Raw genomic sequence first — 18209 nt, forward strand, 5'->3', positions numbered from 1 at the left:
TATATTAACAGGATGTGGTCCCGTGGGACTGTGAGAGTTGTAAAAATATTTTTAAAACTGTGTGTAATCCAACATTTCCTTGTAGCTGATGGAGGTAGAGCAGAGCGTAGCATTCGTTATTACACAGGATAGGATGTTACGATCCCTTGTGCCATGATCTGAGGCAGAACACATTTAAAAGCCCAGTCAAACTGAAAAACCAACCAGCAGGCTAACAGTCAGCTACCAACTAGCAACCAACAAGAAGACACCAGCTAACTAGCCTAGCCAACAGTAGCAGGTAAGAAGTGATTAAATAAATAAAAACTAAACACCAGTGAGTCTGGAGGAAGTGATCAAACTGATCAAACTCATCAGGTGCCGCTCGTATTCCCGGGAAAATAGCGTCAGTTTGGCCAATGAGAGGCAGTGGAGACATATTCATATTTATATACGGTTCATATTTCAGATTCTGTGGTGTTGATGGACTTATAAAATGAAAAAATAAACAGTAAATCTTATCCTGGACTGGATTACTCCATCTCCTTCTTTCTGCTTAAAGTTAGCATGCTAACATACTGTTTTCCCAACAAACTTTTGTCACGACTTCTTACAGAAGCCACACATTAGCTTTCTTTCTTTCTTTCTTTCTTTCTTTCTTTCTTTCTTTCTACCCAACTCAATATTTAACTTTCTCAAAAAATCTTGCACCTGCAGAAACTACTGTGATTTGCTATGCGTCAGTTTTTAGCTAGTTACTGAGACACGAGAGAATTAAAACATGAACCAACAACGAAACCAAACTAGCTTTTTTGTTGGAAACAGAGAGAGATAATCAGTTTATTGGAAAATGAAACCAAATGAATGTTTGTGAGTTCACATTTAGACATAAACAGACATTCACTTGTTGTTGTTCATTATGAGGTTAATGGAAACTTTTTCATACAGACTGTACATGGAAAGAAAACGCTACAAAACCAGATCAGGGTTTAAATTGTACAGAAATGAGTTTTTATCAAGATGCATCTCCCCAAAAATAGTTTTCTTATTTTAAAATAATATGCTGCATGAACGTGGTTAAAAGAAACACCGAGTTAAACTGGGACACGTAAAGTGAAGTTTTTAGGAGACGAGTAGTACCTCATTATTTCTATCACCCCCAGAACCAGGAAAGGAAACTCAAGGAGAAACCAGATGCTCAAGATAAAACACTGGCAGCTGTAAAACGTATAATAATAATCACTAAAATTATTTACAAAGTACTAAAAAAAAGTTCACAAAGAATCAGAACACTGGTGTATCAAAAATAAAAACCAAAACACGTCCACCAGGGGGACTTTCCAGTTTCCAAATCTTAGCTTTCAGACGACGAATTTATGTTCAGATTTTAAAGGGAAACGTTGGACATGTTAAACGCCAGCGACAGACGAACTCTTCCATCTTCTTCCATCTGCAGAGTTCACTACTAAAAAGGTTCTAAAGTGCTGAAGGAAACTGGGCCAACAATAATAAAAGCCTCCGAAGACGAATCCAATAAAATATAAAGAAGTAATTACTTTACATTTGGATCATTTGCATAATTTCACCAAATACAGGCTGGAACAACGTGGCTGGTCTTTAGAACTTTGGGACTTTGGTGTACTCCTCGGTGTCAACGTTTCTGCACAGGCAGATGGACAGGACCATCCCCAGCAGCTGTAAGAGACAAAAAACAGACCTTTCACATCCTCAAACGCCTCCGTGGAGCCAAAGTGATGAATATTTATCAATGCACCATGAACCTTCTCCATTTATATGATAAACATTATCAAAAACGACACCAGATATTAAATGTGGCGTTCCTCAGGGAAGTATTCTGGGTCCTGTTTGCTTTTCATTAACCACATTTCATCATGATAACGAACTTTATATTTATTTTATATATTTTATATTTGCTAAGACTATGAGAAACATTTAATCAATGGTTTAGAAACACAACATATCATTAAACTTTAAAGACTAAACTGTGCAAAATGTTTAACCTGGTCTGAAATTAAAAAATGAAGAGACTCCTTTCTTTCTTTCTTTCTTTCTTTCTTTCTTTCTTTCTTTCTTTCATTCTTTCCTTCCTTCCTTCCTTCCTTCCTTTCATTCCTTCCTTCCTTCCTAATAACTTGTTAAAGAGTTTACCTCGATAAAAGCCACAGCGAGGCAGATTCCCAGGACGACCCACATGTTGGTGATGATCCAGTTCTCCACGCTGGTTGAGCATCCCTGAAAGAGACCAGACCAGATTAAACCAGACCAGATACCATTAGACCAGATCAGACCAGACCAGACCAGATTAAACCAGACCAGATTAAACCAGATTAAACCAGACCAGATTAAACCAGATTAAACCAGATTAAACCAGACCAGATTAAACCAGACCAGATTAAACCAGATTAAACCAGATTAAACCAGACCAGACCAGATTAAACCAGATTAAACCAGAGCAGTGACTGAGGCCTCAGCCCAGACGGGGTAAAGAGGTGGAGGTGAAAGCTGCGTACCCTGTCGTACACCGGCCAGTCGGAGGTCTGGGCCTCACAGAAGCCGCTGTCGGACATGTTGGTGGTGCTGAGCGTTGCGTTCTGGCAGGAGCAGGGAAACAGGAGCTGGGAACTGTTGACGATGACCGTGTTCAGCCTCCAGTCCTGATGGTTGCTCCATCCACAGCACGACATCTGAGGACAGAGACGTATTATATGAGACGACGTAGGAACAGAAACCTGGTCATCAGAAACTTTCTCATTCATCTTTGAGGTTTCCCTCAATAAAAGCACAAAGTATTCTGTGCTTTTATTTTGAAGAGACAGCTGTTTGGTTTGGAGATGTTGTTTAAATTCTCCCCTCACACCGAACAGAACGGAGGAAAAGTAAAACCAAAGGGACGAGAACTTTCATTCTATTGTCTCCAGCTCAACTTCTTTTCTTTCTTCTGACCTCTCCTCTCCTCCTCTCCTCCTGCTCTGCTCTCCTCTCCTCTCCTTCTCCTCTCCTCTCCTCCTCCTCCTCCTCCTCCTCTCCTCTCCTCCTGCTCTCCTCTCCTCTCCTCTCCTCTCCTCCTCCCCTCTCCTCTCCTCTCCTCTCCTCCCCTCTCCTTCCCTCTCCTCTCCTCTCCTCTCCTCCTCCCTTCCTCCTCCTCTCCTCTCCTCTCCTCTCCTCTCTCTCCTCTCCTCTCCTCTCCTCTCCTCTACTCTCTCTCCCTCCTCTCCTCTCCTCTCTCCTCTCTCCTCCTCCTCCTCTCCTCTCCTCTCCTCTCCTCTCCTCTCCTCTCCTCTCCTCCTCTCTCCTCTCCTCCTCTCTCCTCTCCTCTTTCTCCTCTCCTCCTCCTCCTCTCCTCTCCTCTCCTCCTCCTCTCCTCTCCTCCTCCTCCTCTCCTCTCCTCTCCTCTCCTCTCCTCTCCTCTCCTCTCCTCTCCTCTATTCTCCTCTCCTCTCCTCTCCTCCCTCCTCCTCCTCCTCTCCTCCTCTCCTCTCCTCTCCTCTCCTCTCCTCTCCTCCTCCTCCTCCTCTCCTCTCCTCTCCTCCTCCTCTCCTCTCCTCTCCTCTCCTCCTCCTCCTCCTCCTCCTCTCCTACTAGAACCTTCATCTGGGTCCAGGTCCCAGTTTAAATTGAGTATTTATCAGTTTGTATCCATCATCTCTTCCTCCACCATCTTATTTATTCTGTTGTTTGAACACCAGCTGGTAGATAGACGGGTTTATTATCCGCCTGCTGCCCTCTAGTGGCGGAGGATTTAATTGTTCTCTCACTATACGTCACTGTTATAGATGAACCAAGACTAATTATTTACAGTAAATAAAGAAGAACAAATAAGTGAAACTGGATGTTTCCCTGCAGCACAGAGGCTGGTTATCTCTGATGCCTGTTGCACCTAATGAAGTGGCCGGTGTGTTTAGTGTTTTTATTGCTGGAGCTTTCAGACCCACCGTCCTCTGGATGAAGTCCCAGGCCTGCTCCGTGCTGGAGTTGTTCCCGGGGTAGTTGTCGAACACCTTGGTGATGATGGTGGACATCTCTTCATTCAGCTGGAAACAGAAACACGGGATAAAAGGATGAACTGAGAAACAGTTTTACTCTTTTTACTCGACGTCGTATTTTTCTGCTCCTCATGTTTCAACTCGTTTCATGACAGAATTCAATCAATTGATCCTGTTAAATAATAAGTTTTTTTTTTAATATATTTTAAATGTTTTTAAAAGTGTAGAAATAAAACCAAACTAAGAGAAGCTGTACAGGCTAACCAGCAAAACCTGGTCATGTTGCTTTTAAATCAAATATTTTATTCATCTGGATTCTGTTGGATTAAAATTTAAGATTTTCCTTTAGTTAGTTCTCAGCTGTGACAGCTAACTATGCTAAGCTAACTAAGCTGAGCTAACTGTCACTTTATACTTTTCACTTAACAACTGAAACACTTTAAATAACACAGATATAAGTTGTTAAACCTTAATTCTAAAAGTAAAATTGATGTTGTTTGTTTTTTTCATGTCGTCTTGATTCTGCAAAATCAAAGTTCTGCAGCAGCAGGAGGAGGAGGAGGAGGAGGAGGAGACGTTTATTCTTGGAGTCGTATCCTGATCCAATAAACACATCTCTGAGGAATTCCTCCTCATATCAGACTCAGATTATTTATGCCGACGCAGCTGAAAGAGTCAAAGCTACGGAACAAACCAGGAAATATTCTTCACCAGGACGTCGCTGCTGAAGCTTTTCAGTGAGTTTTGTGGCGTCTCCTCCATCGTCTAGTTTCTCATCTTCACCCCAGGATTCAGGAGATTTTTAGACCCACATTAACGTATTAACTGATCCAGGTCCTGGTTCTGGACTCAGACCCAGACTCAGACACTGGTTTAAACGCTTCATTAGAACCAGGATCTTAAATGTTTTCATCAGGACCGACTGTAAACGTGTCGTTAAAATAATTTAGAAAGAAAACATGAACTGAACTTGAGTCTGTGTAGAGGAGACATGATGATGAGACATGAACAGGACTGAACCTGCTGTTAACGAGTGTTTGAGCTGTGATCTAATTACAGCCGCATGAGTTCCGTCAGTAGGGGGCGCCGTCTGTTCTCTCTGAGTTTGAGGCTGATCACGTGACACTGTGGTATTTAACCAGAGTTATGACATGTTTGAACGTGACTGACCAATCAGAGGCGGAGAAAACAACGCCCTGTTCCCTCCCCGGCCACTTCGTTAGGAACACCGGTGGAACCAGTCCTGCTGTAGATCTGGTCTCCACAAAGGTTCACTTTACTTTCTGAGAACTCAGAGACGATGATTCAACTGTACAGCTATTCAACTGACACGAGTTCCTAATATTTTGACATGTTAGTCAGTGGGCGGAGCTAAGAATGAACACCTGTCTGTTATTTATTCAGTGTTGTACCTAATGAAGTGGCTAATGGAGATAAAGACCCAGAGGCTGAAGTTAAAGTCGAGTTCATTGTCTTTTAGAAATGAAATTAAATCAGATTGAATCAGCCTAAAATAAACATTCTGACTTTCTTTGGTTTAAAAATTGAAAGAATTTAGTTGCAACTTTAAACACGTGTTTGTTTTTTAGTAAATAAGAGAAAAACGACGGTTCATTCTCAGCTTCAAAGCTCTACTTTCTAAAAAGAGGTGTCGCTATAATAACCAGCAGGTTTCTGGTTCATGACAATAATTAATTAAAGGACGAGTAGATAAACCAGGAGACGTTTCCTGACTTCTTCTTCTTATTTTTTTGTTGTGTATTTTCAGCTGTGAACAGGAAGTGATGTCACTCACCTGGTCCTTCTGGAAGTAGATGAGGGCACCAGCCGCAATCTGAGCCACGAGGATCAGCAGGAGGCATCCGAAGTACTGAGGAGGAGGAGGAGGAGGAGGAGGAGGAGGAGGAGGAGGAGGAGGACGAGGAGGAGGAGGAGGAGGAGGAGGAGGGGGAGGAGGAGGAGGAGGAGGAGGAGGGGGAGGAGGAGAAACGTGAGATACAAGCTTCACCATCAAAGTTTCATTTAGAAAAAAATACATTTATTTTTCCAGGAGCCTGTTTCAACATTTCCTCCCCAGGGAAACCAGCCACCAGGGCTACATGCTACATATCAGTGCTAAGCTAACTCATAATCGATAATTACTTAAGTTAAATTGCATCGGTGCAGGACCAGTATTCTGCAGTTTACTGGAGCTTTTAGTTGGTTGTTGTGGTGGAAACGTGGAGCTCATCACTCACCAGGCCGAGCAGACAGCGGATCTCATAAATGGCCCCGACGCAGCCGAGCGAACCCATGAGCATGGAGAAGCCCCCGACCCCGATCAGGATGTAGCACGCCGCCTTCACGCCCGTAGAGTCGCCTGCAGAGAAACCACACAGACCAGGATCCGTCAGGACCAGGCAGGACTGGGTCCGGGCTTCGTCTTCCTGGTCTTTAGTTACAGTTACAGTTACAGTTACAGGGATCCAGCAAATAGGTGGATTTGGTCTGAAAAGAGTTGGCCAGATTCTTCTAGGAGTTTTAGGAGAGTAACGTCTGTCCTTTATTAGTTGTTCTTAGAAAAAAACAAAAACTAAAGACAACGCTAAAGCCAAAGCTAATATAGTGCTAAGGTAATGCTAATGGCACAACTTCAGGGGTTGGATTCCTGCTCCGTCCAATCATTCAGTGTTTGGAGAATATCTCTCCTCCTCTTCTTTCCACCATGTTCTCCTCTCTAAGCCTCTTAAAGTTCTCCTCCCTGCTCTCAGCACATCTCACTGCAGAACCTTCTTTAGGAACCTTTCATCTCTACCTCCATCCAGGAACAACCTGGAGGGAAACTCTTACGGTGCCTCACATTCGTACTCAGAAGTTGAACTGAAGTTGGAATTTAATTAAATTCAGTTTTATTTATAAAGCGCATTTCATGCACAAGGCAGAATCAATGTGCTTTGAGGTAAACATAGTTACAACACAAACAGTTACATAAAAACCAGTTGCGTGGATTCATTTTTCCGAGTCTGATTTTGACTCAAGATATTTTTGAGAAGATAAAAAGATGATGTTGTGATGCGATTGATATGACGTCTGAAATTTAGATCGCTGTCGATAATTACGCCCAGATTCCTCCTTCAGTTTTGCTGTCGAGAGAGAGAGTTGAGATTTACAACTGAATTTCCGACTATAATGTCCCTAAAGGCGTATTTTCTACTGGGAAAGTTGTAGAATTTTCAATATACCGGAGCTGAGTTTCCAAGATGGCCGCCCTGAGTGTAAACAGTGACTAGAAGCTCCTGTAATATTCTATTTATAGCTAACGACGGCTAAAAACATTAGAGACAAACACCACGGTGGCAAACTGGGAGTAAAAGTGGATTTATTTTCTACAATTAAAACTTTTGAATATTTTTATAAATTTCTGCCTCACGCGTTCTTGTAGATTCATCTGTAAATAATTCTAGTAAAAAAAACATGAGTTGGTTCAAGTTATTGGTTCCGGTTTAACTTAAACATTATAGTAATAATATCAGTTAATATCAAGATTCTTTAAAAAAAAAATTATTTCACTTTACACCCAGAAAATGTTAAAATTGAACCAAGTTTCCACCCAGTTACACTGAGACGAGGCCAGAGCTTTCATGGAGGCGGCCATCTTGTTTTAACTGGGAGGGCGATAACTCGTTTCCAGCTCTGACTTCCAGCAGGATCAGGACTCTGATTTATTCTGTGAATGTTGTGGGACATGGACGCAGCTCTTTGACCTCGTGTCCATGTTGTCGTCGTCCAGCCTGTATCTGTGACCTGGTGAAAACAGAGCCGGGCTGAACGTGTCTGAGTCACGCGGCACCAGGCAGCTCATTGATTCATTGATTCAGCCTCACGCTCCCTGTATGAAATGTTCCATTGAGCATCAATACGTCTCGTTGGTGACGCGGACACAAAGCTGACCTTTGACCCGAGCTCTGAGGGGTTTGTGTCATACGAGCGCATCCAGCGAGCGCGCCATGAAACGCCCGGACTCCCGGCGGAGTGATGAGTAAGGCGGTGAGCGCACTGGGCTGATGTGATGCATGCTGATGGAGGACGGAGGCCAGAGAAAGAGCCCAGTGTCCGAGGGAGGACACCTGCTGAGCCACGACGGACAAACGTCCTCAGTGACGTCTCTCGCCCTGACACTCGCTCACTGTGTCTTTCTGTCTCAGACACAACTCGTCTCTTCTACAAACTGCTGCTGGAAGCTTCCTGCGCGTTGGCACGGCAACAACATCACAGACGCTTCAACGCGACACCATTCACCGCTTTGTGACAACGGTTTAAAAGAAACTGATATTATTAATCAAACTCTCAGACCTGAAGAAAACACAGACACAGATATTTATCTTCTCACTCTTTAGGAAAGAGTTTTCCATAACGCTCCTCTTTTCCTTCCAGTAGGCGACTGAGTCAGTGAAACCATGAGAACAAAGAGCTGAAAATAACCAAATCCAGACAAAGAAATGTTGGAAATCTGTTGAACACGTGTGTTGAAGTGCGAACACACGGAGCTGAGGCCTGAGCGTCACGCTAACGCTAACACATGGCGGCGCACGCTAACGCTAACACATGGCGGCGCACGCTAACGCTAACACATGGCGGCGCGCAGCTTCAGGTCCCTGTGGCTGATTAGCAACACGAACGTCTGTGATCAGAATAATTACATCAAAAAGAAAGAAGGAGCCAAACAACAAACACACACGTCGTCTTTTGTCCTCAGCTTGTTTTTGTCCGTATTAGCTGACGCTAATAAACTAGCTTAATAAACAATCCTTAAATATACAAATCAAAGTTTTCAATTTAAACCAGCTTAAATCACATATTAGAGTCACATCATAAATTCAAACGCTAGAACGCTGTTGTCACTATGCTACTCCAGGCTAAGCTAACTATGCTAGGCTAGTTAGCAGGGCTGTGTAATCTGATGATCTATGGAAACAAGGAGTTTCAGTCTCCACTCCAGCTCCACAGTTTCCTCCTGGTTGATTTCAAAAATAAGACCAGAACTGGGAAAGAACAGGTTTCGGTTTTAGGCTCCAGATGTTTGGAAAAAGCTTCAATCTGAACTGAATCTGGATCTGAAGCTCTGAGTTTGTTCTTTTATGTGCTGTTGGTTTCCATCTTTTAATTGTGTAACCGTGTTGCTGCTATCTTGGCCAGGTCTCCCTTGTAAAACTGATCCCTGAAATAAAAGATCCACTTTATTGCCAGACTTATTTACGCGTGATAATAAATTCAGCTCCTACAAATCAACAGGGACTTTGTTCTCAGAGGAGGTTTGTTCTCAATGTTCTGCTCCTGAACTCACACAGAAACTTTAAATTTACACTTTGTCATAGTCAGATGTTTTACATTTCTGCTTTTAATTTAATCACATTATTCATTTATCATATATATATGTATGTATATGTTACTGTACATGTCGACTCTTATATGGACACATCCTTCATCCTCTGTGTATTTCTTTGTTTCTTCTGATTCTGATTTTCTGAGATGTGTTTGTAACAAACATCAGACACAATCAAACACCAGAGTCACCTACTTTCTTTCTCAGCTCAAGGTTCAGCCACGTTCTTATGTGACATAACAAAGCTCTAACTGCCATCTTATCTTTAAAAGCATCAAACTGCATCTTTATGGCCTTTTAAAAGCAGGTTTAATGAGGTGGATCTGACTCTTTCACTTTCTTCTTCCATGTGTTCGTACGTTAGAGCTGCTTGTCGACGTGGTCCGACTCATTGGGCTGAACTACAGCTCAAAGTGTGAGATGATAAACAGAGTAAAGTGCCACCTCCTCCAGCGTCGGCTGCTTCCAGCCCGTTAATCATCGCTTTGACCTACATGTGTCTACGCTTGGATTAGTGTCAACTCTTCACTGCAGTAAAACACAACAGCCATTTATTGTGTTTGTGTTTCAAACTGCAGCCACATTTCTGAAGGTTTCACCTCGTCTACACACAGACACACACTTCACTGGACACAACGAAAGCAACTCACTCAGGACCACGATGAAGCTCTGGTTGTCCAGGAGGAGCCACAGCCCGAAGCCCATGATGACGCCTCCGAACAGCTGGAACCAACACAGGAACGCGTCAGTGATGATGTGGACACGTAAACTTTATTCTGCATTAACAGTGACAGAGTTATGACATTTCGCTGCTGCTCACTGAGAGCATGTATGAGCCAACGTGTTCTGGCAAAGCCAACGTCAAACATCTGGAGCATCACTTCTCCTGAGCTTCTTTTAAAGCGATATTTAACGTATTCAAACAGCTGCAGAGTTTCAGACCTTGTTACAGAGATGACGAGGTACATTTTATGATCGAGACTCATACTCAGCTTCCAGCGTCTCCACAATCATGAACCAGAAAAAGTCAAAATGACCAAGAATCTTCAGACGTTTAACATCTACATCAAATATCTGTGACAGTCTCACTATTTTCATATATTCTCAACGTTTGCACATTTCTTCTTTACACATTGTGTTTAGCTGCAGCGTCGTAGGCGTTTAAGCTGTGATTTCAGTCCTGTGCTGTGTCGCACATGTCAGAACTGACAATAAAGTTGACTTGACTTGACGTTGCCGTGGTTACAACATTTTAGGCTCTTTTCATGTTCACGTTCCTCATAAATCACAAGATTTCTGAGAAAAAAATAAGATGAGAAACAATGAGACCATGAGATGTTGGATCGGCCCAAATTTAGATAAAAGACATGAGATGGGATGAGATGAGATGAGATGAGATGAGATGAGATGAGATGAGATGAGATGAGATTAAATGAGATGAGATGAGATTAAATGAGATTAAATGAGATGTGAGAGTTAAGAAATGAGAGATATGAGATGAGACTGGATGAGACACTGGATTGGCCCAAATTAATATGAAAGGACATAAGATCAGATGAAGAGAGACATGAGAAAAGATGAGACAGGCCTGTATGAGACACATGAGATGAGACAAGACAAGAGAAGAGATATGAGAGATGAGATGAGATGAGATGAGATGAGATGAGATCAGATGAGATGAGATGAGATTCTGCACCATGAGTCCAAACATCCAATCAGATTCATCGTCTCTTTCCTGAATGTATTTGCGCTGATGAGGCCTAATTTATCGTTAACATGAGAAGAGACTGAAAATAATCAGACGACAGCAAAGAGAATATATATATAAAGAAATATATGAATATATATGAAAATAATCCAAACTTCTTGGAGTTTAGTTTAATGTAGATCTCGGAGGCCAGTGTCGGTATAATATGGGATGTAAGCAGGACTCTAGTTTAGTTTTTCTGTCACACAGGAATAAGATGCACCTCAGACCACAGGTTTCATTTCCATGACCTAAGCGTCGCCATGGTAACCAGGCAGGAAGTGAATTTCAAATCAGTTTAAATAGAGACTGTGGTTTTAGCTCCAGTTTCATGTCATAACAGAGAATTCACAGGTTTATGAGCCTCAGATTAAAAACTAAAAACCCGATAGTGACGATGAGCAGAGCGACTGCAGCATCAGCATCTGGACCAACCACAGACACAGTGATGGAGGCCATGCTAAGGCTAATGGGGATGCTAACGGCTAGCACAGTAAAACTAAACCTCTTTAAACGGCTGTTAGCAACCTTTAGCTAATTGATAAATACATCAGACTTAACTCTGTGGATGAGAATGAAAGTAAAACATCTCTCTGTGATCAACACTAGCCAGTCTTCTAGAAAATGTTGAAGAAATGAGATAAAATGAGATGAGATCATGAGGAGTTGGAATTAAGATAAAAGGAGATCAAATACCAGATGATGAGAAACGAGAGATACAAGAGAAGATGAGAAATGAAATACTGATGAGATGAGATGAGATGAGATGAGATGAGATGAGATGAGATGAGATGAGATGAGAGAAATGATACGAGGGAAGAGATTAAACGAGATGAGATGATGAGGTGACAGATATGAGAAGAGACAAGTTATATGTGATTTTTATTCCATCATGTTCCATCCAGCATGAGAGTCTGTCCTGCTTTCGTTTTATTGCTTTTAATTGTGTTATGTTTCATGCTGTAATTTTATCCATGTAGCACTTTGTCTCAGCTGTAGCTGCTATTTAAAGAGTCACATAAATCAAGTAGAGATGAGATGAGATGAGATGAGATGAGATGAGATGAGATGAGATGAGATGAGATGAGATGAGATGAGATGAGAGCTGAGGCAGGACTGACATGAAGGATGAGATGTGTGGCTGGTTTCTGTTTTATCATTTAAAGCTAAACGAATGAGGAATGAAATACTCACGAAGAAGATGAGGTTGAAGAGGAACAGGAAGTATTTGCTCGCCGTCTTGCAGCCTTGTCCCATGATGATGATGATGAGGATGATGATTTATCTGCAAAGAGTCACAACAAAGATCTGAGCTCAGGATTCTGGTGTTGACAGATGCTCCAAGAACCACAGACCTCCGAGGATAATCTGAGGATCACGATCACGACTGGGGGTCAGATCTGAGGGATTAGCCCCGAAAACCCACCGGCCTCAATCTGAGTCTCCACCCGACATCAGAGACACCAGAGACACCAGAGACACCAGAGACATCAGAGACACCAGAGACACTAGAGACACCAGAGACTCCAGAGACACCAGAGACTCCAGAATCATCCCGGAGACAGAGGAAACGACATTTAGGAACGTTATAATAACTCATTCATTATCTGAGGACCACAGAGACGCACTGGGTGGAGGTTAAAACTTGACAAGTATCAGGTCAATGATACAATAATAACTAAAAATAATAGTAAATAAATAAAAAGGAGAATGTTTGGTTGGTGAATCAAAATAATTGAATCTCTGGTTGTATTGACTTTCAATGGGCTGAAAATAATAAAATAAGAATAATAATTATAATAATAAGAAGAAGAGAATAAGTTTTGACATTAAATCTAATTATTTGTTGTATTTTTTCTTATTTAAAAAGTAGAAATACTATTAATAATAATCAGTTGATCTCTGCTTGTTCTTGTACTAAACCTGAGAACAGGAGTTTAAGCCTCTGAAGCTTCCAGACCTGAGAGATGATTTAGATTCAGCTGATTATTTTAACATGAACAATTCTTTCCTGTTTATGGAAACTCCGTCCCGACCAACACACACGTCCAATAAATCGATGAAAATCTGGGTGAAATGTGGAGCTCGATGTTTCCAGGCTGCAGTCGACCCACTTTCCTCTCTGGAAACGTGTTAGTGTCACAGCAACAGCTGCTCCACATTTTAGGACTCAACGTGGAAGAAACGAGGCCGAAACTTTACGAAAGCAGGAGCCGCTAGCTCAGCTGCTAACATCACAACACTAGCTAGGAAGAGCTACTGTTAGCAGGATGCTAGGAAGAGCTACTGTTAGCAGGATGCTAGGAAGAGCTACTGTTAGCAGGATGCTAGGAAGAGCTACTGTTAGCTCTTAGCTCTGTAGGCGTAAACGTTAGCCGCTAGCCACTAGCCAACATCACCAAACCTCTGGGTTCCAGTGAGTGTCTCATTTTATTTACTTCCACCACAAACCTAAATGTCTCACAGCTGGTTTCAAACTGATATGTGAATAAAAGTGAAACGTGTGTAACTCGTCTGTTTAGGTAGGTTTAAGTTCTGTCAGCGACTTTAATCATGACTTTCTGCTGACGTCCCACCGGTTGGAAAACGAATCAACAAGAAAAAGTTAAATTTAGAAAGGCCACGGAGCGCTGCCTCCACTGCAGCTGCCAGGACAGAAAAGAAGGAGCAGAAGAAAAGAATTTACATGAGGTTTCAATTACAGTCAAGAAGTCTCAAAAATAGCATCACGCTGGACCAGAAATGGAATAATAACCGCACATGTATAAATATATATATGATTCACATGTTTGATCAGATTAATCTCAGGTTGATGTGGATTAATTCACATTAATCAGATTAAATCTCCTTCATGTTTAATCGCAAACAGACTCCAGGAAGAAGAGAATATATCTGCACTGAACGAGTTCATTCAACATAACACCTTTTTGTGTCTTTGTTTGTCCACCATGTGTCCTCATGAATGTGTCCCTGTTGCTACGGAGACAGACTAACTTGTGGACATTGTCCAACCAGAGGAGAGCTGACGCTTCTTATTGAGAACAGTGTCTCCCAGTGAACAGTGGCTGCAGGAGTGGACACATATTAGCAGCAGCATTGGCAGCTTGTCTTTGTCTTGGTTTGTCTTGGTTTGTCTCCAGCTGTTAGCCGCGTTAGCCCAAGTGCTAGCAGAATCCCCGGCTAACGTATGCTTGGCTTGGTTCATGTGCTGTTTGAAGCTGGAAAGAAAACTCCTTCCTGCAGAGTGTGATGATACTTTATGTGTCTCCACTGGTCCCTCTTGGTGTCTTTGTCCTCAAATGTCCCATGGAGAGGACCAACGTGCTGTTTAGCGTCTTCCATCTTTATGGGTTGGTTCTGCTGCCTGTCACTACCGGATCAGCTGGTGCTAACGCTAACGCTACTTGGACAAACTGAGACACGTTCACAGTCGTTCTGGGTTCAGATTATTAATCAGATTAATCAGGACGATGGATTAATCCCTAGTGGAAAAGTTATGAATAACAGCTTTTATTGGACAAAGTGCAGTTAATATCTTCAGTGTGATCTTTGAAAACTCATCCTGTGGGCCACTCTGGGCTCCTAGCGGCCGGTTATGGCCCGTGGGCCGTATGTTTGACATCCCTGTCCTGCAGACTCTTAATTAAACAAAACATGAAGTTACATGAAATTACTGCTTCTACCAGGAGGGAACAAACACGGAGGCAGAAACAAAGAGGAGGCAGAGCTGGAGTCCATGAGGACAGAGACGATGGAGACGCCTTGAATTATACACTCAACTTATTTTAAATCTCTTTACGCAGCGGTTGTCATGGCAACTGCTGGTCGTCATCATGTCACATCCTGTTTCTATAGCATCAAATAAGGAACTAAAACAAAACTAAAAGAAATAACACTTGAACATTCATCAGCATTATATTTACTACCTACAACGACTGAAACCATCCTGGAAATAAAAAGCCCCGCCCACTAACATGGAGGGGGTGGAGCTTATGACCTGTACTGCAGCTCAACCTGAAACACAGCGTTTAGTTTTTGTGTCCGTCGTCTACAATCAGCTCCGTTGTTTCCTGGTTTCCAGACACAGATGTGAAATTTAAATCTCATATCAGAGTCGAGACAAAGACTCGGTTTGTTTATCAGTTACAGATGCGTCTGTAACTGACTTAAAGAGACAGCGCTCCTTAAAAAACCCGTCACAGAAAGGTTCGGTTTTATTCCTCCTCCTCCTCCTGCTCCTCATCCTCCTCCTCCTCCTCCTGCTCCTCCTCATCCCACCTGACAACCTCCCTCTGAACAACAGCGTCTTTCAAACATTATTCTTCTCTGCAGCAACAAAAGATGGAAACCTGAGCAGCTCCACACCTCAACGCCTTTAAAGAAGGAGAATCAGCTGGAAATACAAGAGGAAGAGGAGGAGGAGGAGGAGGAGGAAGAGGAGGAGAAAGAGAAAGAGAAAGAGGAGGAGGAGGAGGAGGAGTAAACGGTGAAGACAAAGTTTTTGTCCTGAACTGACTCAGTAAAGTCAGTGAGGAAGACGATGAGTCTTCGTTCTTAGACCAGACTGGTCTGACAGGCTGGTCTGGTTACCACGGCGATGCCCTCAGGTACATTCAGGCCGGCGCTCACAAGACAGAAACACCTGGAGGTATCCCAGAGTGCACCTGGTCTGTAGCATGAGCATGCTAACTGTTAGCCTCGGTGGCTCCTTCTGAATCTCAGTTTAAATCACATAGTTTATTTCAAACCAAACAGACTCAACACAAACCAGCTGACGACACAAGAGCAGAAATAAAACCACACAAAACCTTTCTGTCTGGGTCTGGGTCTAGTTCTGGTCCTAGTTCTGGGTCTGGAACTGAGTCTTGCTCTGGTTCTGGGTCTGGGTCTGGGTCTGTGTTTGTTTTTGGGTCTAGTTCTGGGTCTGGGTCTGGGTCTGTGTTTGTGTCTGGTTCTGGTTCTGGGTCTGGGTCTGGGTCTAGTTCTGGGTCTAGTTCTGGGTCTAGTTCTGGGTCTGTGTTTGTGTCTGGTTCTGGGTCTAGGTCTGGGTCTAGTTCTGGGTCTGGGTCTAGTTCTGGGTCTGGGTCTGGGTCTGGGTCTGTGTTTGTGTTTGTGTCTGGTTCTGGTTCTGGTTCTGGGTCTGGGTCTAGTTCTGGGTCTAGTTCTGGGTCTGTGTTTGTGTCTGGTTCTGGGTCTAGGTCTGGGTCTAGTTCTGGGTCTGGGTCTGGGTCTTGGTGTCAGTCTCAGTCTTGATCTGGGTCTGGTTCTAGGCGGTTCTCCGGGTCTCCGGGTCTCCAGGGTCTCTGTGCCCTGGTTCTTCTTTTGTTTCTGATGCTCATTCATCCGTTTACTGGGAGGTAATTAGTGCAGGTTGCCGTGGTTACGTCTCCTTTTATTGGATTAAATCAGGACAGGTATCGTTTCAGCAACAGAAACCAAAAGGTTCTCGTCTTGTTTGTGTTTTTATAACCTGAACTCTTCAAACACTTTTAGTTTCACTTCTGTCTCTAAAACTTTTAGAACATTTAGGAGTCGGAGTCTGAAACAAACCTTCAGTCTGTGACTTTAAAGAGTTAAAACAGTTAAAAGTTCACATGATTAAATCAACTTTGTGGCTGCACCAGAGTCCATTCAGAAAACACGGTATTTTAGAGTCCAGGTGAGTCTGAGCTGCAGCAGGTAAACTCCTCAGGACCAGAACACAGACGCTTCACGGTTATTATTATTAATTAGATGCTTATTAATTAATATTAATTATTCATTTCAGACCTGATCCGGACACAGACTGAGTCTGACTCTTTATCCTCGTGTTCATGAACCAGAAGCTTTTCAGATTTCTCTCACCTGGTTCTGAGCTGAGCTGCGGGGACACGTCTCCTGGTCCTGGTCCTGGTCCTGGTCCTGGTCTCTGCGGGTCTGTCCTGGTCCTGGTCCTGGTCCTGGTCCTGGTCTCTGCGGGTCTGTGCAGGTCTGTCTTGATCCTGGTCTGTGCAGGTCTGTACTCGGGGAACTCCGGTTCGACTGCAACAACAACGCGGCAGCGGAGGAGGAGGAGGAGGAGGGGGGGGAGGAGGAGGAGGGGGGAGGAGGAGGAGGGAGGAGGGGGAGGGGGAGGGAGGGAGGGGGGGGGGGGGGTTAAGGGGGGGGACGGTCCTGAGGTGTCCCCCTTGTGGCGGAGACTGGAACTAAAAGTTCAGAATCCTGATGAGTTTTATTTATTTAATATGAAGGACTAAGGATTTATTTCTTTACTTATTTATACAGATATTTGGAAAATTCTTTGAGTGGTTTTATTTATTTAACTTGATTTAAACCATAAAAAGAATTTTATTTATTCAAACATTTAATACCAAGGACTTTATTATTTTATATGTTTAAATATAAATACTAAAACCAATAGTGTTCATGTAATATCAGTTTTATTTGATGACTTTAAATGTTTTATGTCAACATTCTTTACTTTTGATCTGAATTTAGTTTTATTGAATCATGAAATTTATCAGTTTATTGAAATATTTATTGTAAGTCTTCTTTACTTTTCATCTCAGTTTTATCTTCATATTTTATTTGACTCTTATTCTCAGTTTTAACTCAGTCAGAAAAAGACACGAATGAAGAAACTCAATGTGAATCAGTTTATACAAAAACATAAAAACTGTTTATTTCAACATTTAATCTGATCTGAATATTTACAGGGAAACATTTAACTGGAGGCTTTAAAAGTTAAAGAATATTTTTACGTTTAGTCGACACTGAGGTCTGACGTCACCGCTTCAGAGCCGACGGAGGCTGAGGAGGGTGAGGAGGGGTGAGGAGGCTGAGGAGGGGTGAGGACAGGCTGAGGAGGGTGAGGAGGAGTGAGGTCAGGCTCCGTCTGATGAGGACAGAGCTGGTCTCTCTCGTCTCTGGTTCAAACCGAGCTGTGTTCACTCATTTCGTTTCACAGCGACGTCACGATGAAGAGTTCAACCTCGGATCCTCCACGAAACACGAAGACGTTTCATCCCAGCAGCTTTTTCAGTTCTGAGTCAGTTGAGGTTTAAATACGAAAACTGTGCGTAAATTTATTTAAACTTCCCACTAGTGTCAGAACTGAAGAAGCTACATGGATGAAGTC

The 18209-nt window shown here is 42.8% G+C and overlaps 1 protein-coding gene across 1 annotated transcript; it reads right to left on the reverse strand.

Moving 5' to 3' along the window:
* Positions 1-609: 609 nt before the first annotated feature.
* On the reverse strand, positions 610-17114 carry LOC125005837 (CD82 antigen-like). Its single transcript, XM_047581468.1, has 9 exons — positions 16937-17114; positions 12287-12377; positions 9996-10068; positions 6221-6342; positions 5779-5853; positions 3933-4031; positions 2511-2684; positions 2149-2232; positions 610-1674 (listed from the first exon to the last, which is right to left on the reverse strand). Exons 2-9 carry the CDS (start codon positions 12347-12349, stop codon positions 1597-1599), a joined length of 768 nt encoding a protein of 255 aa, XP_047437424.1. The 5' UTR covers positions 12350-12377; positions 16937-17114; the 3' UTR covers positions 610-1596.
* Positions 17115-18209: the final 1095 nt, after the last annotated feature.

The sequence above is a fragment of the Mugil cephalus genome, chromosome 3 (genome assembly GCF_022458985.1).
Source record: "Mugil cephalus isolate CIBA_MC_2020 chromosome 3, CIBA_Mcephalus_1.1, whole genome shotgun sequence".
NCBI lineage: Eukaryota > Metazoa > Chordata > Actinopteri > Mugiliformes > Mugilidae > Mugil > Mugil cephalus.